At 37.1% G+C, this 22,410-nt stretch overlaps 2 protein-coding genes across 9 annotated transcripts in view; one reads left to right on the forward strand and one right to left on the reverse strand.

The window, feature by feature from the left end:
* The window catches only part of LOC130567666 (platelet glycoprotein IX-like), a 253,006-nt gene that overhangs the window by 101,803 nt on the left and 128,793 nt on the right, over window positions 1-22,410 (forward strand). The gene's annotated exons all lie outside the window — the stretch shown is intronic.
* Window positions 3,375-22,410, reverse strand: part of prdm16 (PR domain containing 16) — a 402,250-nt gene continuing 383,214 nt past the window's right edge. For 2 of the 3 annotated variants that reach the window (XM_057355906.1, XM_057355911.1), the window contains 2 exons: window positions 21,868-22,039; window positions 3,375-6,607 (listed from right to left, as the gene is read on the reverse strand). In XM_057355906.1, coding sequence (XP_057211889.1) covers window positions 6,473-6,607; window positions 21,868-22,039 — 307 coding nt within the window. In that variant the 3' untranslated portion in view covers window positions 3,375-6,472. The remainder of the gene's footprint in view (window positions 6,608-21,867; window positions 22,040-22,410) is intronic. The other variant, XM_057355907.1, reaches the window with a different exon arrangement.

A 22,410-nucleotide genomic window follows, 5' to 3' on the forward strand; every position in this document is an offset into this window, starting at 1 on the left:
CCTTACGGGACCGGGGGCACTGAGCTTGCATTAACGGAGCCAGTGGGGCTATAACAGCCTTAGCCAACGGGTTGGTGCGTATGGTTGCATTGAAATTTTGGTAATATTTTGTAATGTTATGCCTTACGGGACCGGGGGCACTGAGCTTGCATTAACGGAGCCAGTGGGGCTATAACAGCCTTAGCCAACGGGTTGGCGCGTATGGTTGTGTTGATTTTGGTAATGTGTTGTGATGCTATGCCATCTGGGACCGGGGGAACTGAGCGTGCATTAATGTTTTGGGTAGTTGTGGCCTAATGGATAGAGAGTCAGACTCGTGACCAGAAGGTTGCCGGTTCGATTCTCAGGGCGGCTAGCCCCGTGTCATATGTGCAAAAGTGAGGACTTGTTTCACTGTTATTTTTATTTAGAGCGACCAAGCAACAAACATGCAACATTGTGCAGTGCCTGGTTGTGGAAGAACACAGTCGCTTCCTTCGGATTCTGATATTAGAAATGTTTGGTTGAAGTTTATTCTTAAGTACGTTCCTGCTCACTTGGGTGAAACATTTAGCATTTGTTCACGTCATTTCAGCATGGATTCCTTTGTGAACAAGGCGCTGGATTGCGGAGAGACTAAAATTAAAAAGCAGTGATGTGCAGTCAATATTGGATCCGACAGGAATGGCGCAGCAATCTTATGTGAGTAAAACATATTTGTACTATGCGTGTCACTATTGCTTTGTTAGAGATCGCTTGATATGTCCTGATAATGTTGTGTAACCTTATGTTACGTGTCTAACCAAATTCACAGAAGGCTCCAACTAATTTTACTACGCAAACTGCTATCCAATCATAGCAGTGGGCGTTTACTTCCAAGTCTTCAATGCGGCACGCCCATTTAAACAGAGCGTTTGACGAGACGGCCTCAAAACCCAGGTAGAAAATAGTCTATTACTTATTGATTTTGATGTTTTCGAATGTAAAAACTATGCGAACGTCATAAGTAGACCTCATACAACAATATAAAACAATAAACAAGCCCAGTTAAGGACACCTTTAATAAAAAAAGCTTAATAAGCTTTTAAAATTGTACATTCAATACAAATATGACCGAAAAATTAAAAGTACTTTTATTACCTGTGATGATTGTTCTGCAGTCTATTGAATTCGTCCATGCTATCAAAATGGACCAAATACACACAGTCATATATTATGCCTCAGATGCTATAAACTTATCTGTTTCAGTATGTTTTTAGACATGTTAACTCAAACACACGTCTTAGGTTATGTGACAAATCATTTTTAATTTTTCCAAGTTTTCAAGAGAAAAACTCACAAAACTTAAGTAGTTTGCATCTCTGAATCTTAACATTTAACATTTTTATTGTAAAACCGTTGGCTTTGTTATATTTGCCTTCTTACATCTCACTACACGGTCACCATTAAAACTGAATCACCACACTGGAGTTTGCGCATGTTAAGTGCCCGCCTACCGACAATAAGTTTTGCCTCCTTCAGTTTGATTGGTTGAAAGTTCTGTCTTCTTTAGTTTGATTGGCTGTATTCTGCTTGGTCTCTGTAATTTGATTGGCTGGAATTCTGTTAACCTGGGGCACGTTCAAGCTCAAACCGTGGCGCAACGTTTTCCTGGAAATGGTGTGCAACGGTATGCAACAGGGTTTGAGATACGTTAGGCTTGTTCGACTTGATGCGGCAAAGTACCGCCAGAGCGTTTCGAAACCAAACTTTTTATAGTTTTTCGAATCGTTCTCGCGGTACTTTGATGTCACCCGCCTGTCGGATTTCGGCACCACATCAAGTCGAACAAGCCTGTTTTCTCTTGTTTGGTGGGTGTGTCAAGATTGTCAGCCCAATCAGCAGCAACATGTATATAACACACAAGGTATTAAAGAGACAGCTCGCACAATGGGTCCAAGTAAAGTCGTTTACAAATGTGTCCGCTGCAGCTCGGTATAGGCAACAAATGAAGATATTAGAAGACATGTATTTTGCAGTATTCAACACGTATTTATACCGATCTTATCAGGCTCCGAAAATTCTTCAAAAAGGACACAAAGAATGGCTTTCTCAGCTGCCATAGTTCAACTCTTGCATCTTCACAACAGGGTGTTCAACCGCACCACCATTTCCGTTTAAAAAATGTCTTGCAACGTTTTGTCGGGGCTGAACGCAGGGGATGAATTTGATTGGTCAATTTTTTGACATTGACGAGCACTTGTTACCGCTGCTGCATTAAACCACTGGGACTCAAGACATCACAACAGCTAAACAAGTGAGCAAAAGAAAATGATTATTGTTATTACTTCTTTATATCCCCACAGTTGGCCAGCCCACATTGAGCAATGGCCCACCGGCCCTCCTGTGCGCTGTTGGTCTGTAAAAACTATTTATTTATTTATATTTTAAAAAATCCTACCGGCCCACATTTTAAAAAAGGTTCCGCGGCCCTCTGACATTTGCCAGAATTTACAGATAGACTGATCGTGACATAGACTGTTGGTTAAGCCATTCTGTCTGCTTCCTGAATTGGGCCCCAGCGAGTCAAGTTTTAGCATTAGTCTCACATAGGAAATCATGGCTGCACTCGAGCAGTAGGACAGGACAGTGATGACTACCAAGCATTTCTTCATCTCCTTTTCAATTATATTTATGGACTTTTATGCCTTTATTATGAAAGGACAGTAGAGCGATGACAGGAAAGCATTGGGTGGCGATAGGGGAGCGGGACCTGCAAATGATTCTCTGAGACTGGAATCGAACTCGGGTCGCCACGAGCACACTGGTGCTATATGTCTCCAATTCCTATTAAACAATCCAAGCAACAACCATTTATCCTTTGTTAGTACCAATAATTCGGAACAATATTAGTTATTTTATACTTTTAATATATTTGAAATTGCTTACCCAGTCAACACATTGATCTCACTATGATGTCACAATGAGCTCACATATTCCTCACACTGTGACTATCACGCTATGAGAATGGTGTGATGTGTCACTGTGATCATAGCGTGATCTCACGTGTTGACTGGGTACTTTTAATTAGTACCAAAATCATTTTTGAGTGTAAGCTATGTTTCAGTCCGGTCACTGAAAAGATTGCTTGTGTTTTTCAGTTATTTATTTGGTTATTTTTCAGTTATAAACGTATATTCTCAAAATCATCAAATAATTTACTTTATGCCACTTGTGTGCTTGAATTGTGATGATTGTTGCTTGAGTCTATAGGCTATATTATACGTGATGTAGAATTTCCTGGTGCCGTTACTAAATATTTTACTCATCTGCAACCTGAACACATACAGTATAGGCTTCTGTACTTGCATATACTTTAGCTTAATGAAAACAACAACATTCATATAAAAAGCACACAGGTTTTTATTGCATATCAATTTCATGTATAAATTATTCATAGCATTGCAAAGATTACATTTCGTGTACATTTCTATTCTACAGAATTAACATCAGAATCATGTCTTCATGAAATACATCTTCAGTAATCACAAGTTTAAAAAAGAACTTTAGAATTTCATTATTATTCTACAATCCTTACATTTTGCCATTTATTCTCACCCACAAGAGTACTGTTTAGTTTAATAACCATTTGCCCATTGTAAGGCAGAAAAAAACATCTGAAACCTGCTAACAAAACCACATGAACAATAAGTGCACCTACAAATTGATTGTTTTTATTTTGTTTTCTTTTTAATTTAAGATACACATTTCACAATTGGACACTGATAGGACCTTTAAAACACAATTTTTCATGCAATTTTTTTAAACAAGCATAAGCAATCTATAACTTAGATTCAAATTAAACAAGCACCATCTTTTTGAAACGAAATGAATTTTCAGACATGGGATTATTTTTTAAGTACTATACATTTTTTTAATAAACCATAACGTTTTTAATATTATATGCTTGCCTATAATGTAACAATGGGCTAAAAATAACATTTTTAAGCTAATTCTTGACCATTAGTTCATGATGGGTTCAATGTGGGTCAATTCCTTTACCACCTACAGCGCTTCCTAAGTACAGTAGTATGTTACATGACCTGTTCAGTACTTTGAATTCCATTACATGTCCAGCATATTATGCATCAAACAAGGCTTTTACACAAGGGTGTGGGTAAATAATAGTAAGGACATACAGATTATACAAGTTACAGTAATACAGAGCACCGCCTGGTGTTACATTAAAATATTACACCGCTCCAAGTTTTTCCACTGTGTGATCAAGCAAATGTTGTGTTTGGAATTCCAACAAAGCTTGTTTTTTTACTTTACATTACATACCTGTTTTGAACTATATGCTAAAGTGCTTGTAAAAACCAGCATTTCCTAGAAACCTACATTAAAATCAGGAGCTCAGTAAGTGATAGTAAGAGCTAGGCAGAAATTAGTATGTGTTATGCCAATAAAGGTGTTTCCAACAATATGGCACTTTCTGGGTGGCAGATGGAGTCTTCAAAAACAATAATCTATGAGTAGAGTAAGATTAAAAGTAAAAACATGAATAAATAAAAAATCATGACCCTAAAAGACATTCAAGAGAAGGTTGATGGAGTGAAATGTACTCCACACATTCATTATATTTATCAATTGTTTACAATTCATTCGCTGGCTTCACAGTTCAGAGTTGGGCGAGTGCTTACATGTGTGTTTGTGGATCAGAGCATCTCTAAGAAACCTCTACATTGATGTTAAATGTTGCTGCTCACCTGTTACTTGTGGAGTCTCTTCTGTGACACAAACAAGCATGTGTGATATTTATAATGTAATGAGTACAGTACTCTATGGCTCTTCTCATCCAAATGGGAATCATGCAGTTTAAACCCCAAGATCCTTGGTAATTCGTTTCAATTTGACTATGTGGTAAAATGTGTAATGTCCCATTTTGAGTTATCCAATGTTTTTATAGAAACATTCGTTTTAATACACCACGCCATTTTCATCACCTTACATTGCTAAATGGTGGAACAGTTGGTGTCAAGATTATGTGCTAATAAATTAAATGCATTGCTTTGTAATTTTAGATTTTGGCAAACCCATTTCTCTATATTGAAAAAACAACTAATTCAAAATCTTTATGACATTTCAGTAATTTCATTTGTTTCAAACAGTTGACGAAACATGTTTCTTCATTTTTGTCATTAAAATATTCAAAAGAAATATAAATAAACACTCATCAAATGTAAGTAGGAAACAACAGATCAGTAACTGCTGACAGTGATGACCACAAAGGGAAAAATGATTGTCAAAAAAAAAAAGAGTTATTTGGCACACAACACTCAAAATGTTAACTTATTTTGTACATCACACATTAATATTGTACAAATTTGGTCCTTCACTAAAGAATTATATTACCATTTAAGCACAGATATGCTTGAAAAGAAACAATACTGTTTACAGAGGAAAACATTTATCGAAGGATAATATGACTAAATTAAAAAGGGGGAAAAGATAATCCAATTGCCATCACTGGAGAATAATTAAACTCGTAAAAACACACTTTTGGACTAAAGGCTAAAATACTAAGCATAACAATTATTACAATAACAGTAATGCTATGCACTCTGAGCAGCATAAGGCTTTTACAATATGTTACTTGAAGGGATGTGAAAATAATTTTGTGGGCTTGTAAAAATGACACAGGTTTCCAAATGATTTCCAGCATATACCTTTTTGATACATTTTTGACAACAGTAATTTTTTTAGGGTAAGTTAGAAAATGGTTGTATAAGTGCTTATATTGATGTTTAATAATCTAAAACCTTTGTAACAGTAAATCACTAGAGTACACGAATTTGAGAAAGGAATGCTGTATAACATCTGGTAAAATCTAATAAAAGAAACATATTAACTACCCTGTCTACCCATCCTTGCTCATGACTCTTCAGGAACATCCATTCACAAGCTGGACCTTGTCTCGGTGACCTACACTCACACCTGGGTAATTTAGAATATCCAATTTAACCATGATTGGCATGTTGGCATATTGGCAATGCAGTCGAGTATTTGGAGAAAACCCACAGCAGCACAGAAGGACCAGGCAAACTCCACACATAAAGGATCCTAGTCAGTCTGGACTCAAACCAGGGTCCTTGGGAATGTTACAAAAAATACAGCCTCAAGAACAGTCTGTGTTATATTCATATAATTGACAATGAGGTGGAGAGGAGATTCTAGAATTATTCATATGTCTCCTCTTGAGCTCCTATGGAGAACTATAGTAGCTAGTTGCAAACAGAAAAATATGCTCTATGTCTGGTGATCAGTGATGTCATACTTGTTTACAGCTGTGGAATGAATATCTCCCATCTACTGTGATTGGTGCTCGTGTCTGTTTCACTCAACAATATGAAGTGCTACCTCTGCAGCTCATGCCTCTTTACACACATATTGGTAGTTTATCTATGTGGCAACACTGGTTTCTCCCTCTGACCATTCTGATCCCTCTTTTGTTTTAGATGTTGTTGAGGGGGTGAAAGGAGCTTGTTTCCGATGAGCCTCCTCCCATGTTGAGCCAAGCATCCAAAGAGTTCTGTGAGGATGCATGCAGGTTGTTGTTTTCAGATAGAGAGAGCATCATTGCATAAGCCTGGTTGAGGAAAAGTGAGAAAAGTTTAATCTTGCAGCCAAAACCAGTGTCATAATCTTAATAATTTTGTTTTAAATTATTTCCAGTTGAATACCAAGGTAGAAAATAAAGTAATTTCTCTGGGTTGGCACACAACACAACCCCACCCTTCCCCACCCCCTCAAAAAAACAACCCCCCCCCAAAAATGTCATTATTCTCTATTAACTTGACTACATTTCGAGCAAATAAGTTTCATGCAGTCATTTTAAAGGACTAGTTCCCCCTAAAATTTTGTCATTATTTATATATTCCTATGTACAACCCTGTATTATTTCCCTTTCTTATGTTAAAATAACATAGGCTGAATTTTACACTTGCCAATAAAATGTGAACACTGTGATCTGATAAAGCAATCAGGACACAATGCATTTATACTTGTCAACATCAAGTGGCTTCTGTATTTGGATATCTGATTGGATCTCTTTTTCCTGTGCAATATTAAAAAATGTCTGGAGCGGAAAAATAGCCAGAGATACAGAGTTGACTTAAAATGTTAGGTTTTCTTTTAAACTCAATTTTGAAAGCAAATATTTAAAATAAATAAAATAAAATAAATAACATGCAGATCTGCAAGAGAGTAACCAGGCATCAGTTCACAAAAGCTGTGTCCCATTTTGAAAGCTACATTACGTCCTTCGAAAGTTACATTTGTCACCCGAATATGCCATTGAAGCTGTATTACTTCAGTAGACAGGTGTAGTAAACATGATTACAAGTGTTTTAAACATTGAAAATAGTACAGTTAGCGAGGAAATAAATAGTTAACTTGTTTAACCCTCTGGTATTGGACATTTCGCAGTAACTTTCATAGAAACTGGTAATAATCTTTAATTCTAGCAAACATGATTTTTTTGCACAGATGTTTCAAAGAAATAGTTTCCCCAAGACTTTGTCATTATTTACTTACTCCCATAGTTGCAACACTGTGATCTTTTATTTATTCTGTGAAATAACAACATAACAGACAAGGATGACATGACAGACACACTTGGCATTAACATGCAATCACTGTGATCTGTTTAATCAACTAGGACATTCCAATTGATTGTTAAAGTCAATCGAAATCTATAAAAATAAGCAGTATTCTCTGCCCTCAAACTACCAACGATGGCACCAGATGTTTGCGGGACAGGAGAATGAAGGTCAGGGCGGGTAATAGTCGGTTTGACCCCATTCACCAGATTATCAGTGAATCCCAGTTGTCTCCAATGAGAGTTTGTAAGACTATCGGTGTAAAATGTTCACTGCAGAGGTGGATGTAAGTGGTGATCCTCATCTCTCTATCAAGGTGGCTCTCCACAAAATGAACCCACATCTTCTTCATATCATTGATTTTAGGGAATGTAAATAAGGAGACAGAACAGTTTTGTCAATTATCGCAACCATGTAATATGCATTTACATGACAAAGGTATAAATAGTTAGCTGTACAACTTACAACTGTAGGCTGTAACAGTAGTAAAAGTAATGACAGTAACTTGTGATTGAGTGGGTAAACCATGTTAGGGGAGGGGCCATGCATGCTCAGTGGCTCCAGTGCGTCATTGAGACATGGGCTGAAGCACATGGAGACTATATATTAAACTGCACTTAGCGTGTGTCTGAATCCACTTTTGCTAGTTTAACGACATTAAAAGCAATCTGCGCGCCATGTGCATGATCCACAAGGCTTGTACCTATTCTCTTGATGAGTCATGGGTGTGTTTTGGGCGTAACATGTAATAAACCAGTCAGAGTCTCATTTCCGATTCCCATTGTGGTTGCACCATGGCGGATTCGCTATTTAATATAGCGGAATTTGCAAGAGCAAAGACTGAACACTTTTCCAGAGAGAAGGCAGATTTTTATCTTTATGTATATAATAGGGGTGGAACGGTTCATGTACTCGTCCCAAACTGTCACGGTCCAGGCGTCACGGTCTGGTTCATATACTCTGACGACGAATACAGTAAGTCACAGGCGCCCAGAAGGGGCGCGCATGATAATGCAACACTAACTGTCACAACAGGGAAAAGCAGAAGAAGAGATCTGCTATACATCAGCTGTGTCCCAATTCGGGCGCTACAACCTTCTGAGGTCGCGGACTTAAAAAACGAGGACTTGTTTTTCAAAGCACGCAGCCAGAAAAGTCCAAGAACCGAACTGAAATGAGACGGTCTAGCCTCGCGGAGGATTTCCTAATTGCGTGATTTGCGTCACCTGCTGCTCCTGTTGCGTGGTGCCAGCAGGACACAGCAGAGACGTTTCTGACTTTTTTTAAACAAATACGGAGCCAGAAATTTTTTATTTTATTTTCGAGAATATGTAGATTAAAACAGCCCAACAGTATATTAAATTAACCAAATTAAAAAAACACAATAATGCACCAATAATGTTAATTAACAACATCATATATAATATTAAAACACTGAAATTGACCGTTTTTGTGAATTACATACTTTTATTTAACTAAAGTTTTGATAGATTATTAAAAAAATTCAAGCCGTTACAGGTGTGCAATGAATCTCGGGATAGCCAAAGCTGTGAAGGATACATTTGTTGTATCCTTAAAAACCTGCGGAAATAAGGTCGCATTTTGGGGATGCTTTTGAAGCAACCTTTGAATCGGGACAGCCTTACCAGCCTTCAGTCGCGCTGCTGTGACGCAATTGGTTTTAAAATGCAACCTTCAAAGCACGCAGCCCCCGAATTGGGCCACAGCCAATGGCAAGTTCAGACAGCACGCAAGAGCTCGAAGACCCGCCTGCTTGTTTTAAATCTGTAGTGTGGGAAAGTTTCGGGTTTCCTGTGAAGTACGGCAGTAAAGGAATGTGAGTCGTCGACAGGACAACAACGGTGTCTCGGTGTTGTAAGGCAGCTGTGAGTGGAAATACGACCAATATGCTAACGGTCCGTGTATCATCTGATCATTTGATTTGATTATTCCATTCAATATAACAAACGGAAAAATAAAAAAACAGTCGATATTTCACTTTTCTGTATGCACAAAAATAAAATAACGATGTTTTTCTTCTTATTTCAGCTTGAAACGGGAAATCCAATAAATAAATAAACCAAAACGAAATAACGACCCTAATAACTGTTTTTCTCATTTTTGGGTAATTTTGTCGACTGTTTTTTTCTTTTTCCATTTGTTATATTGAATGGAATAATCAAATGATCAGATGATACACGGTCCGCTAACATATATCAGACGACATCATCCAGATGTGCCAGTCACCGGAGTTAAGGTCTTTGCACATACAGTCCGAAATTTTTGTATGCGTTTTTTCGTATTTGGCTCTCGTTTGTACGGTGTCTCTGAATTGTTAAAAAAAGGCCACTCAAAATGCTTGACGGATGCGAAAAACGAACCCGGTCCGAATTTTTTTATGACGGACGAAAATATGAGACAGTGTGTAATACGGAGAGTGTGTAAATGTGATTGACACAACGTGAGGTCGTATTTATTTTTTACCGTGCGGAAATTTCAGATGCAAATTTCGGACTCAATGTGCAATGGGCTTTAGGCAGAAAAAGACTACAGTAGTGCAACAACTAATCCCTGCATCTTTTAAGCAGCCTTTAGATGTGAGATCAGACAGGACCAAAGCTATTACAGAGGCTATTGGCATATACATTTCATCTGCAATGCGCCCAAATACAGTAGTAGAGGATCCCGGCTTCAAGTATTTATTAAATGTGCTCGAGCCACGTTACACTGTCCCATCTCGTGCGCACACAAGGCATTCCGTGGTCTCTTCTCTATACACACGCACGACAGCATTGATTGAACAGGACTTGTCCACTGCACCCTAGGGTTGTCACGGTACCATAAACACGTCTTACGATACTATACCAGCTGAAGTATCTCGATACCAAGTAGTATCACGATGCTGTGCCATATAATTTAAATATATACAAAAAACACAGATTTAGATTAAACATTTTGTATTTACTATAGTAAACTGTATTATACTTTGCACTAGAATATGTTGTTGTATTAACTGTAGTAATTAGATAAATTGTAGCAAATACATTTACATTTAGTAATTTGTAAATACTACAAATACTGTAGTATACTTAAATATTTACTATGATAAGACACAAAAACACTAGTATCTATGAGTTTTAGTAGTTTACTGTAGTAAATACTAAAGTACACTAGATCATTTTTCACGTAGGAACTAATTCAAATGTTGGACAAATTTAATTGATACAGCAGTCTTTATAAAGGGAAATATTAGGCGTACTTTAAATGCAGAACTAAAACGTGAATCATTAGTGAATCATTTAACCAACTCGTTCAAATCGCCAATTTGAATCATTAACTCGTCCGAGACATTCAAAACACACATTCATTTTGGAGATAAACACCGCAAAAAGGCAGATGTATGTGTTCAAATAAATATTAATGCGCATATGCAACATTAACTACGGTACTACAATATTACCGTTTCAAAAATAGAGAGGCATCGCGGGTATTTTGTAGGGATGTTCCGATACCCTTTTTTCCTTCCCGATACCTGGGCTCAGGGTATCAGCCGATACCGAGTACTGATCCGATACCAGGGTGTGTATCTGTATACAGCTGTATATACTAGCCCTGTGTGACTTGATATAATTATTTTATAGTGTGCTTTAGACTTATCCCTTAATAAAACATGAACAAAAACATACAGTAAATTAGAGAGTATTTTTATTATCTGACAGACATTTGACAGTAATATAATTTTTTTCTTAAGTCGCAGTTTTACTGGCTGGTTGGTCCACTCTGAAATACTGCCAAACAGCGCTAGCACTGGGGATGGGCATTTTTCCATAATTTCGTATTAGAATATTTGAGCTCATAAAAACGAATATTCGTTTATTTAAATTAAGTGAAAAAATACGTAATTTGTTTCGTTTTTATTTAGTCACAATTTCACATCAAGCTTATAACTATAATTAAATATTCATAATGAACTAATATTAGATCCTGTATATAGGGTTTTTAATGTTGAAAAGATTAGCAACGTTGGAAAAAAAATACATAAAAACTGCATTTAAACCTGCGCAAAGCGAAATCATACAAAAACCAAACGTACAAAACAAAACACATATTGAAAGTCTGTGATATATGGTTATCTTCTTTATTTTGTTTAACATGTTCTTGATAAGAAAAACAAGCATAATACAGTAGGTCTATTTTACTCTGTTGAAAGTCTGTTCAACAAACCGACAGCGGAAAATGTGAATAATGCGTTGTGTGGCTCTTCTCTAACTCCCGGTAACAAAACCCATATCTGACAAGAATATCTGGCTTTATTGTTTATAATGTTGATAATAAATAAAGTAAACAGGCTTCTTGATACCTCCATACCGACTGTTAATTGATCCTAAAAACAAAGACAGAGCCATTTTACTGCTTGTTGTTTATTACGTGACCGGCATTTGAGGAAGAATGAATAATTCTGCTGATCTCCATCGCAAATATTGTTTTCTTTGTCGTTTCATGGTCAGTGTCTGTCTTACTGATGTAAATGCAATGCAAAGCTAAACAAGTAAATTCAACTAAGCCTACCTAAAGAATTTCAACGCGTTTTAAAACAAACACCCGTGCGGATTTATTTACAGGCTATAACTTGAAGGCGACGACCCTGAAGTTCTTTCGGAGGAAAATGCAGGTTTTAGGTATGGAGAAAGGTACCAGTCTTATGCTAAGGCCAAATTTATTAACATTAGTTGCAGTGAAATGTACATTTTAATGTTTAAAGTTATTGAAATCAGCATTAGTTAGCCCAACATATTTCTAACGAACAAATAACCGCTTGAACAAGTCATGGTAATAAATAAATGAATCATCGAATCATTTAATATTACGTTGGTATTTTTATACCAACTTATATACAAGTAATGTAATGTTAACGAATTCTGTGGCTCACCAGTTTTTAAAACACGTTTGGTGATGTGAGCTGAGCATAACACGCGATCCGTCAGGCCGCCCTGTGTGAACTTAAAATATATAAACTAGCTTGCGATCTGACTGTAGAAAGATTTGGACACATGCAAACTATTTTTTATATTTTCTGTACATTATAAAGTAATTATAGATGAAGTGAAGAAGCGTTAAATAAGACAAGACAATTCTAAACCTGTGGTGATGCAGTTTTTTTATGAAAAATAAAAATATTCAAATAGCATTTTTAATTTTCTAATAATTATTGCGGATCGAATATTCGTGCATGTCCCTAGCACATTTTCATATCTTCTTCATAGCACAACTTTCTGTGTTTGCAATATGAGCAGTGAAGAAGCCTTGCCATTTGCAGCATTAAGCAAAGCTAGCGGGCATACTACGTCCTGTTTAAGAAATTGGTATCGGATCGGTACATGGATTCAAGTACTCGCCGATTCCGATACCAGAATTGTATGTGGTATCGGCGGAATTTCCGATACTAGTATCGGTATCGGAACAACCCTAGTATTTTGAAGCTTTAGCATCGCGATGCTACCGTAGCACCGGTACACCGTGCAACCCTACTGCACCCGCTGTTGCATTAAGAACAAATTTCTTTTAATGTTTTTTCTGTTGTTTTAGGAGAGGGTTGGGCTTAACCATTGAAAGTTTAATATATAGTCTCCTAATTAAAAAGTTTTTCTTTTCATCATTATATTTATTTTGTACTTTCATATCACAAGAAGCTTTTCAGTTCTGTAGCTGACTGTGACCAAACAATACTGCCTGTTCAAAATAAACAGAAAAAAGCAAGCACTGGGGATTTGTTGCTTATTCCTGTTGTACCTGTCATGACTCTGCTTCATTATGTCATGTCTATTCTTGGTCTTGTAGCAGAGTCATGACAAAGCCTTAGGTTTTATGTGGAGAGAGAGATTGTTGAACTTTCGGCTTTCCATACTCTCTCTCTCCGGTCCCTGTCTCTGTTCCCGCCATCTCGTTTCCTCGTTAACTTTCCCTGAGTGTTTCATTACCCCCACCTGCCCTGTGTAATTATCCCTCGTTTGTCTCCCCTATATAAATACCCTCATGTGTCTTTGTCCTGTGCTCGGTCATTGTATTCGGTGCGTCTTGTTGCTCGTCCAAATGTATTATAGTATTGCCTGTTCCTGTCGTGCTGTTTCATCGTCTTAGTAAGTGTTTAGTTCAGTTTAGTTGTCAATTGTTGTTTAGTCCAGTTTAGTGTTAGTTAGTGTTCGTCCTGTTATTTATGCTGTTTGTTCTGTTCTGCCCCATCGTGGGTCTTGTTTTGTGTTTTGTATTTAATAAATCTTGTTTTGTTAACCCCTTATTCACCGCTGCCTGCAATTGGGTTCTTCCCCTGTATTTCATGACAGTACCGAACCCGTACCGAACCGTCACCCCAAAACCGAGGTAAGTGCCGAACCGTGACTTCTGTGTACCGTTCCACCCATAGTATATAATAGTATTTAAATTGTAATCCTTAAATTTTTAATATTTGGCATGTTAGTGCGCTGCTGCTCTGTGTGTAATAAGCAGAGTGTACAGTATGTGCGTTGTGCATTCCTCTATAGGCGCATATTACTACTGTGCCCTTTAAATAAATAAAAAAACACTGCGCCATTGAATTTAGACCAGGTTTTAGTTGGTCAATGGAGAAATCGTTTTCAGTTGCCTCAAAATAGCAATGCGCCAACAATGCGCCTGAACACACCTCATTTGCCCACCTCATTTGCCCTAGCGAAAAGTTGGGCGCAAGTGCATTCGCTATTAAACAATGTGACGCTGGACGTGAAAATTATAACTGCATCAGGCTAAAACAAGCAAAAAACATTTGCCACAATTCAGTACTACATTGTTCACAGTATTTGTAAAGTGTTTCAGCAATACATATCTAACATTTATAATGTGTTTAGAAACAACTGAGGAAATTGCCTTTACCCGTACTTTATAACATCAACTCTGTATCTGGATATCTGAATAGATCTCTGTTTCATCCGCAATATTTAATTCTGCAGTGAAAAAATAGCCAGATGTTGTTATAACAACGCCTGACTCAAAAAGAACCAAATGAGTGCAATGAAGTAACTTTTTAAGTTTTCCAAGAATTACCAAGGATTCTGTTAATTGCGGTGCTGACACTATGCATTTGCATGTGAACCACTGAGGAGTGTAACTAGCCTGTTGCACAATGCAAATGTAATAACAAACCACATGCACTGGAAACATGCTTATGACTAGTTTTGATGAATATATGTTTATTAAAAACGTGTGGCGTATGTACCAAAAGATTTTCACCCACACCTTTGTGTCAATAAAGATGATTTTTATTTGTTTATTACTTCTATATACAGTGCCGGCCCTCCCTATAAGCGAACTAAGCGGCTGCTTAGGGCCTCGTCGCCACTAGGGGCCTCCAAGATCACACGAAATGACAGCTTTTTTGTGATATATTCACGACACACATCCATTTTCTCACGTAGGGCCGTGCCCACTATTTTTTCTGAGGTGTGTGTCAAAATTTGTGAAATTACTGACTAAACGCAACATTGCAATATCAAAATAAGTGAGGCGGCCAATCAAATGAAAGGAGGCGGGAATTACTGGTTACAAAACCGAGCAGTGACCAATCAAATTAAAGAAGACTGAGCTACTGTCACATCTTTAGCTGTTCAGCAAGACGCTTAAGTTTTAAAGTTTAGAGAGTGCTTTGCAACACACGACAGTGACTAAAACATTAAATATTTGACAACTGTTTAGTGTTTAACGATAGAAATGTTGAACATCTGACAGTATTCGTTGATGCAAACAACAAAATGCTGATTTAGATAAAAAATATGTAATTTACGTGATTCGTGTAATTTGTAATTATCTGTTAATTCAGCATTTTATTTGGGATAAGGTTGAGAATAATTGTGTGCATACTGTAAATTAATTTAATGGTTATCAACCATTAATAAACTACATAAAAAAATAAAAAGGGGATTAAATCGTCGTCAAGGGCTGTGTGGCTTTAAAAGGGTGTTTTATAGGTTGTGGTTAAAATAAAATGAAGAGAAAAATGATTTTTAAAATAAAATCTTTGCAAATAGTTAAATGCATTGATCAATAAATTCCACAAGCTTTGTATGTGCTGTGCTCGAAATTTAAAGGGACAGTTCACCTAAAATTGAAAGTCATGAAATTATCAAATGTTTTGACAATCACAATACACCTTGCGTTGTTTATGTGTTTTTATGACATTCCTACATCCCAAACACAGCTACAACTAATAGAATTGGGTGTGCTAGGTTTAATGTGTGTGCAAATAATCAAACATTGACAATACTCGATTGTATTGGGGGCACAGTGGGACCCCCAAATAAAATTCTGCTTAGGGCCCCGTAAAGGCTTGGGCCGGCCCTGTCTATATAGTTTAGACATGTAGAACATATCCGCGTCAAAGAGTATAGGTTACCAAGAGGCGAAACTCTAGTGCTTTTTAGTAAACAGCCAATAGGTGGCGCTGCGGTAGCGCGGCCGACATTTTGGGGTGAAAATGCCAGCTGGACAATAGCACAGACATACAGAATGGACTACTTGCACGTAGCCTTGTGACGTACTTCCGACTTGAAATCGTACGGCTCACTAGGTTCCGGTTATATGCATTTACCGGGCCGTTGCTCCCTGTGAAACCTAAACGGTTAAAAATTTGATTTTTACATACATGACAGAAAAAGTTCTAGCATGAAACTGTAGATGGCGCACTCCTGGTCGGCATGTAAGTTTGGCATCGGGCCAAAAAAAGTAATTTGCGGCTGGATGGTGGGCCAGAACGTAGTCAAAGGATAATTTAAGAAATTAATTGGTGAAAAATGCAGCTACAATAGCATACTTTTAAAAATATAGTTATTATATAATTACATAAAAGTTATATAATTATTTAAGGTAGCCTATTTTTTACACTCCTCACTCGCTAAACTGCATTTTTTTTGCCTGCTGGGGGTACGCTATTACGTCATGTGCAGAGTGATGTTAACATTTCAGCTAGCTAGATGGTGAGAGAAAATGGTACTATCAAAGAGCCTAAAGAGGAAACGTTGACAGCAAAAATAGGGCATACAAAGAGGAATGGAAAGACAACTATGCATTCATCCTACCTAGTTTTGTAAATGCAAAGCCGGTGTGTCTTATCTGCAACGAAGTTTGCAAAGAATATAATATTAGACGGTACTACGAGACGAAGCATGATACCTTCATTGTTGACGTGTTGGTGTTGAGCAGAGCATGTGAGCGAAGCACCGCTCCACTTAATATTTTGCTTAATGACTCGCTCACGGACCCAGCAAACGCTCCGCTCACATTACGCTAACCGGTAAACCAAATCCCGCTCAGATCCCGTTCTGACATAAAATGTGTTTAGTAATGTGTTCAGTTTATAATAAACTTCTTGAATAAATGTCTCAGTTTAAGTAGTAGGTTGAAAAAGACCAGTTATGTTTCAGTCCGACATTCTGTGACATTACAGCCAATATTTTTAGTCATTTTTTATTTAAAGAGTGCCTAAAAAATAACTGTATAATAAATGGTGAAGTAAATTTGATTTTTGTTATTTATTTCCGTAAACATATAGCTGCCATAGTGCAACATTCAAAACAAACGCACAAAAGATGAAATGCAGCAGGGCCGGCTCCAGGCATGGGTAGGGGTGGGCTGAGCCCACCTAAACGTCTGTCTTGCCCACCCAATGAGAATAAAAAAACAACAACAAAAATTGCAGTATCTTCTATTGGTTGAAAACAACGTCACTCTTCACTCACAGAGCGGCTTTAGTTTGTAACAGAGATGCTGGTGAAAGCTAAATAATGTGCAAAGGAATTTTAGGCGCACTGCACGCTTGCTTTGAGTTTATGCATGCAGCATGTAAAATTAATTGTGCAGTAAAATCAGATTAATTTATTATAACGGGAGTTTTTGCGGTCTTATTTTGTGAAGAAGGCTAATATTTAGGCTAGATTTTAACTTATCAACCGTCAGGAATGACTGAAAGATCCAGCTTTACAAATAAATCTGTCTCCCTCCATCTCAAACACCCCAATTCATAGTGAAGGTGGTAGCAAAACATTGAGCAAAAGAGTTTAGTTTAGGCCCGCAGATATGATGTAAAGTTGTGCAGTGTAATCAGATTCATTCATTAAACGGGAGTTTTTTTGCGAAATTTAACAGAAGTCAGTGATCGTTCAGTGATGGGGAATGTTATAGCCCGCTTTCTTTATAGGCTTCTATTTATTTTACATGACCGCTTTATGCGTAAAACATCAATAAAATCAAACGCACACAATTACTATATAAAGGGCAATAATCAACAGTATTTATTTTTGTTTTAATCTTGCAGTCTTCTGTAATGAATGTCTGTTTTATATATTATTATATATTTATATATCATTTAAATCCTGCATGTATTGAAGTCATATATTGCAGTGTTTGTTAAAAGTCACCCAACAGCAATATATAAGACTGAGAGCATGATAATAAACTCATTTTAAAAAAGCAGAGTTATTTCATAAATCATCTTTTTAACTTTTTCTAATACACGATGTAGGCCTACAAACACTAGTTCTGTGTTGTTTAAAACTAAATATGAACTTGTTTTGTTTTTTTGCGATATTTCAGTTTTCTCCAGTTCTTTTTCGGCAAATAAAAACAACATTTTTATATGACATTTGAGGAAAATGTTGTCAGACTTTCACAGAAATAAACAAAAACGATAATTTTTCCAAAACACATTCTTATCTTATCAGAAAAAAAGAAAAAAAAAATGTTTAAATGGTTTCTTAATTTTTTTCTGGTTGGGGTATATGCCCACCCAGGATACATGCTAGCCCACCCTTCTGCACCTGGCAGGAACCGGGGCTGATATGAACACCTTTATGATTACTGGGGTTAATAAAAGAAACAGGCTCTAAAGAAAAATAGACCAAAACAAGGGGAAATGCGGTCTTAAAACATCAAACCTCAAATGTAACAGCATTTTAGAATGTACTTCTAGTTTTAGAATGTGTCTTCGAAGGCTGCATGCGTCCTCCAGAGATCACATTTGTCAGCCTCGGTCGCATATGCCATCGAGGTTTATTCAGGTTTTATTTCAGAAAAGCAACAGTTACATTGGGTAAGTGACAAAATGTCTTCTTAAGAAAAATAAAAATAAATGTTCTAATGTTTTTTTTTTTTACTGAAATGAGCCCGTATCAAACCTCGTCGACAACGCACCTCCGCAAATGGACGAGGCATTTGTAGTTGACGCGCATGCCGTTGCCGTTGTGCTATTATTCAGGCTTCAGGCTCATGGGGTATATATGGGACAATAATCCAACAGCAAAAGGGTAAATCAGTGCTGAGCGAGCGACTCTGATCGTATTGAGCGAGCGGAAAGGAAATGCGCTCTCCACTCCGAGATAAATATTAACGCTATGCTCTCACTCCGCTTCGCTCACATGCTCTGGTGCTGAGGCCCCGTGTTATAAGCAAACGTTTCAATGCTTCACTGTTAGTTTTTTCATACCCCATATTTCACGACGGCTATTAGAAGTGTCCTTAGTTCTTTCAGAACTTTTCAAATTAATAGCTCTCAATTCATTTCAAAATAAAACATTGCTGCAAAAACGTTCTCGTACTTTTATTTTAAAGGCAAATTCACCAAAGACGTGATTGTGACAGGTCTATTTCAGAACCAGCTGCGGGTATAATAATTAAAATAATGCTGCTGGCGCGGGACAGATAATATTGCTGGCGGGCCAGTCTTGGCCTGTTGCCGACCCCAACCCAATCTGAAATAATAACTTTACCACACGGCGCAGCTGATTGGTTCCTTCTATATCAGCAGCCCGCTTGCTGCTCAACATTTGAATCTTGGCTAGTGGTTGTCGTAGTAGTGCAGCGTGCTTCGGAAACCCTCCTCCTTCCCCAGCTCCACATATGTATACATCTGCTACAAGGTGATCATGTACGCTATATGGGGGTTATTCATATATGTTATATGTGCAGCAGCAGCATTCCTTACATGCACACAGCAGCATGTTATTTGGAATTAAATCTGCTCTATCTGCACATTGCTATTTTAAAATACTTTACAATTTGAATGAACGTCTAATTAATTTAAACATTTAAAAATCATTGTATGTTGTAATTTTATTGTTGTTAAAATGTATGAAATATACAGGTACTCTATGAATGAGACTAACACCATTAAGGAAAGCGATGGACTGGTGCAGGGTGCATACAGCGGCTTTATTATTCAGGAGATAAGTATAAAATATAGGAGAACTTCTGCTAATGTAAGATCTGTCATAAAAACCCACATTAAAGCATGTTAACATCACAAACAGGATTTATTGTTTTTAATTGAGTGACCTCCCTAAAGATAAAAATAATCTCCATGATCTCCGCAGGTAGATATGCCACTGTTACCGGAAATGACTGAGCCACGTCGAGGAGAACGCGGAAGACAAGTAGTTCATAGTGCAACAGATAATTCTCAAATTAAGTCATCAATAAATTTTATGACACCTACAGTAAATGTTCTATTGTCTTATATATGTTTTATGTTATCAGTTGTGGAATCCAACCATTTAGCCTACTTTATTGAGTATTTACATTTTATGCAACTTTACACATGTAGGCCTACTATTACTATTATTAGTTACTATTTCTCCACTAGGTCTGAAATATATATTGTACGTTTTAATCCCCTGGAACACACTACAATGATCTTATAGAACCATGCTGAAAAAAATATTTGATGGATTTAATGGTAATAATGTTAAATCCTAATGGAACAATAGGCTACCAAAACACACTACAAAAATAATTTTGTAATGGTTTTAATAGAAAAAGCTGGTTCATAATGGTAACCATTAGAATTTCTGTGATGTATTAATTCTGTGATGTGATATATTAATTCTAATTCTGTGATTCCCAATTTTCTATTGGGTTTCTATTGTTTTTTTGTTTCTATCAAAGGATGCATTGCTGCTGAAAAAAAAACAATAGAAACCCAATTCTAATGGTTCCCATTAAAATACCATTATGAACCATTAGCATTTTCCATTCAAATTTGGGTATTTGACAGATCAATATGCAAAGTTGTTGTATGGTGTGATGCCAAAAATTTGGGGAAAAAACAATATAGAAAAATCTCTCTTATACTGTTTTCTATTTTAAACATAAATATTAATCATATAAAATAATGTAATAATAACAGTTTGTTTTCAAAAGTTTGCTATGTCACACGATTTATTCGTCAACTACCTATTTATTGTCATTGCCAATTTTTCTGATGCATGTCCTTAATTTGTTGGTATTAATAAAGTGTTTACAATGCTAATACCTGATAACTCACATGGTTTGAGAGAAACGGTTTTGTTATCATGTATTGTCAACATTCAGGCTGGATTTTAACATTATTTTATTTTTTTTAAAGCAGTTTATATTGCCATAGTGACAGCAAAAAGCTATTGGACTGCTGAGTTGCTTTCACCCAAAATGGCAGACACGCAGTACTGCTACTGGGCTTGAGTGTTGCAATGGAACGTTCTATTGAGTTTCGCCTCTTAGTGTCTATACTCTTTGTCCTTGTTTGTGCATCAGTGTGCATCAATGTCTCACAGGAAATTTGTAAGGCTACTTAATATTGCTCAGTTGTATCTGACATGAAGGTATCAGGACACTTCAGCTAACATTCTGATCACAAATTCATATCAGATAACATTCTGATCACAAATGACTTTACATTTGTCTTTTTAATATGTATGTGGACATAAGCTGGTCACATGTCAAAGCCGACTGTAAACACAGTCAAAGATGTGAGGTCTGCTCTGCGCATGGCAGTAAAAACACCATCCACTGTTGTGGTATGGACAAAAGCAGCTCAGACGTTTTGTAGAAGAAAGTCATCCAGGACATAAGGGTGAGTAGAAACAAAAGTTTAATTACACCTTTAAACATAAAACGCTGTGATCACAAAATAAGTCATACAACAACCCCACATGAAATGATTACACCAGAGGACAATTTTAAGTTAAATAAAGAGCATTAATACAGAACACTAATAGTGTTAGTTAATTATTTTGGTTTAATTTGTGAATTAAACAATTCAGTTGGTGAATGGTTGGGAAACACTACACTAATATAGGATGTGTCCAGATCAAAGAACACATGCTCTTTAACATGCCCTCTCCTTGAGTAATAACAAACGATTCCGATCATAGTATAGTAGAAGCTCTCTGGAGCAGGTACAGTCACATACCTGGGTTTTAGCCTGCCTGAATAGTGTTTCTTTCAGAGCCTCCGACTCTACTGAGGTGCTAAAAATGTCTTTAATATCATATGGCTCCTCGCCAGCCTTATGGAATTCCATGCCTTTGGGGAAACCAGGCAGAGGTTCCAGATCTAATAGGCCTGCATCCTCCTCAATACACCTGTGCCGGGAAAGGGAGGGTTCAGGGCCAGGGTGTAGACAGGGGAGGGGACCCTCAATTAGCCCAACCACAACTTGAATCTAAGTATCATAACTGGATGCATTTGAGGAGCATGCAGTGAATGAGATGGTGAGGGGGCTAAGTGAAATATTGTGTAGTCCTAACAGGAATGATAGCACAAAACACATTGGCACAGCATGTGGCGACATTAATGGTCAAGAACTCTGTTCATCGCTTTGGTCATGCAAAATGAAGCGGGAACCCTGTCTGCTAGCAAAAACATAAGCATATATTTTCTTTGAAAATAATTATGCCCCAAAATATTATGGATGTATCTAGATGTTTTTTTCCAGTGACATTCCAGAAATAAT

This window comes from Triplophysa rosa, linkage group LG17, assembly GCF_024868665.1.
Source record: "Triplophysa rosa linkage group LG17, Trosa_1v2, whole genome shotgun sequence".
Taxonomy (NCBI): Eukaryota; Metazoa; Chordata; class Actinopteri; order Cypriniformes; family Nemacheilidae; genus Triplophysa; species Triplophysa rosa.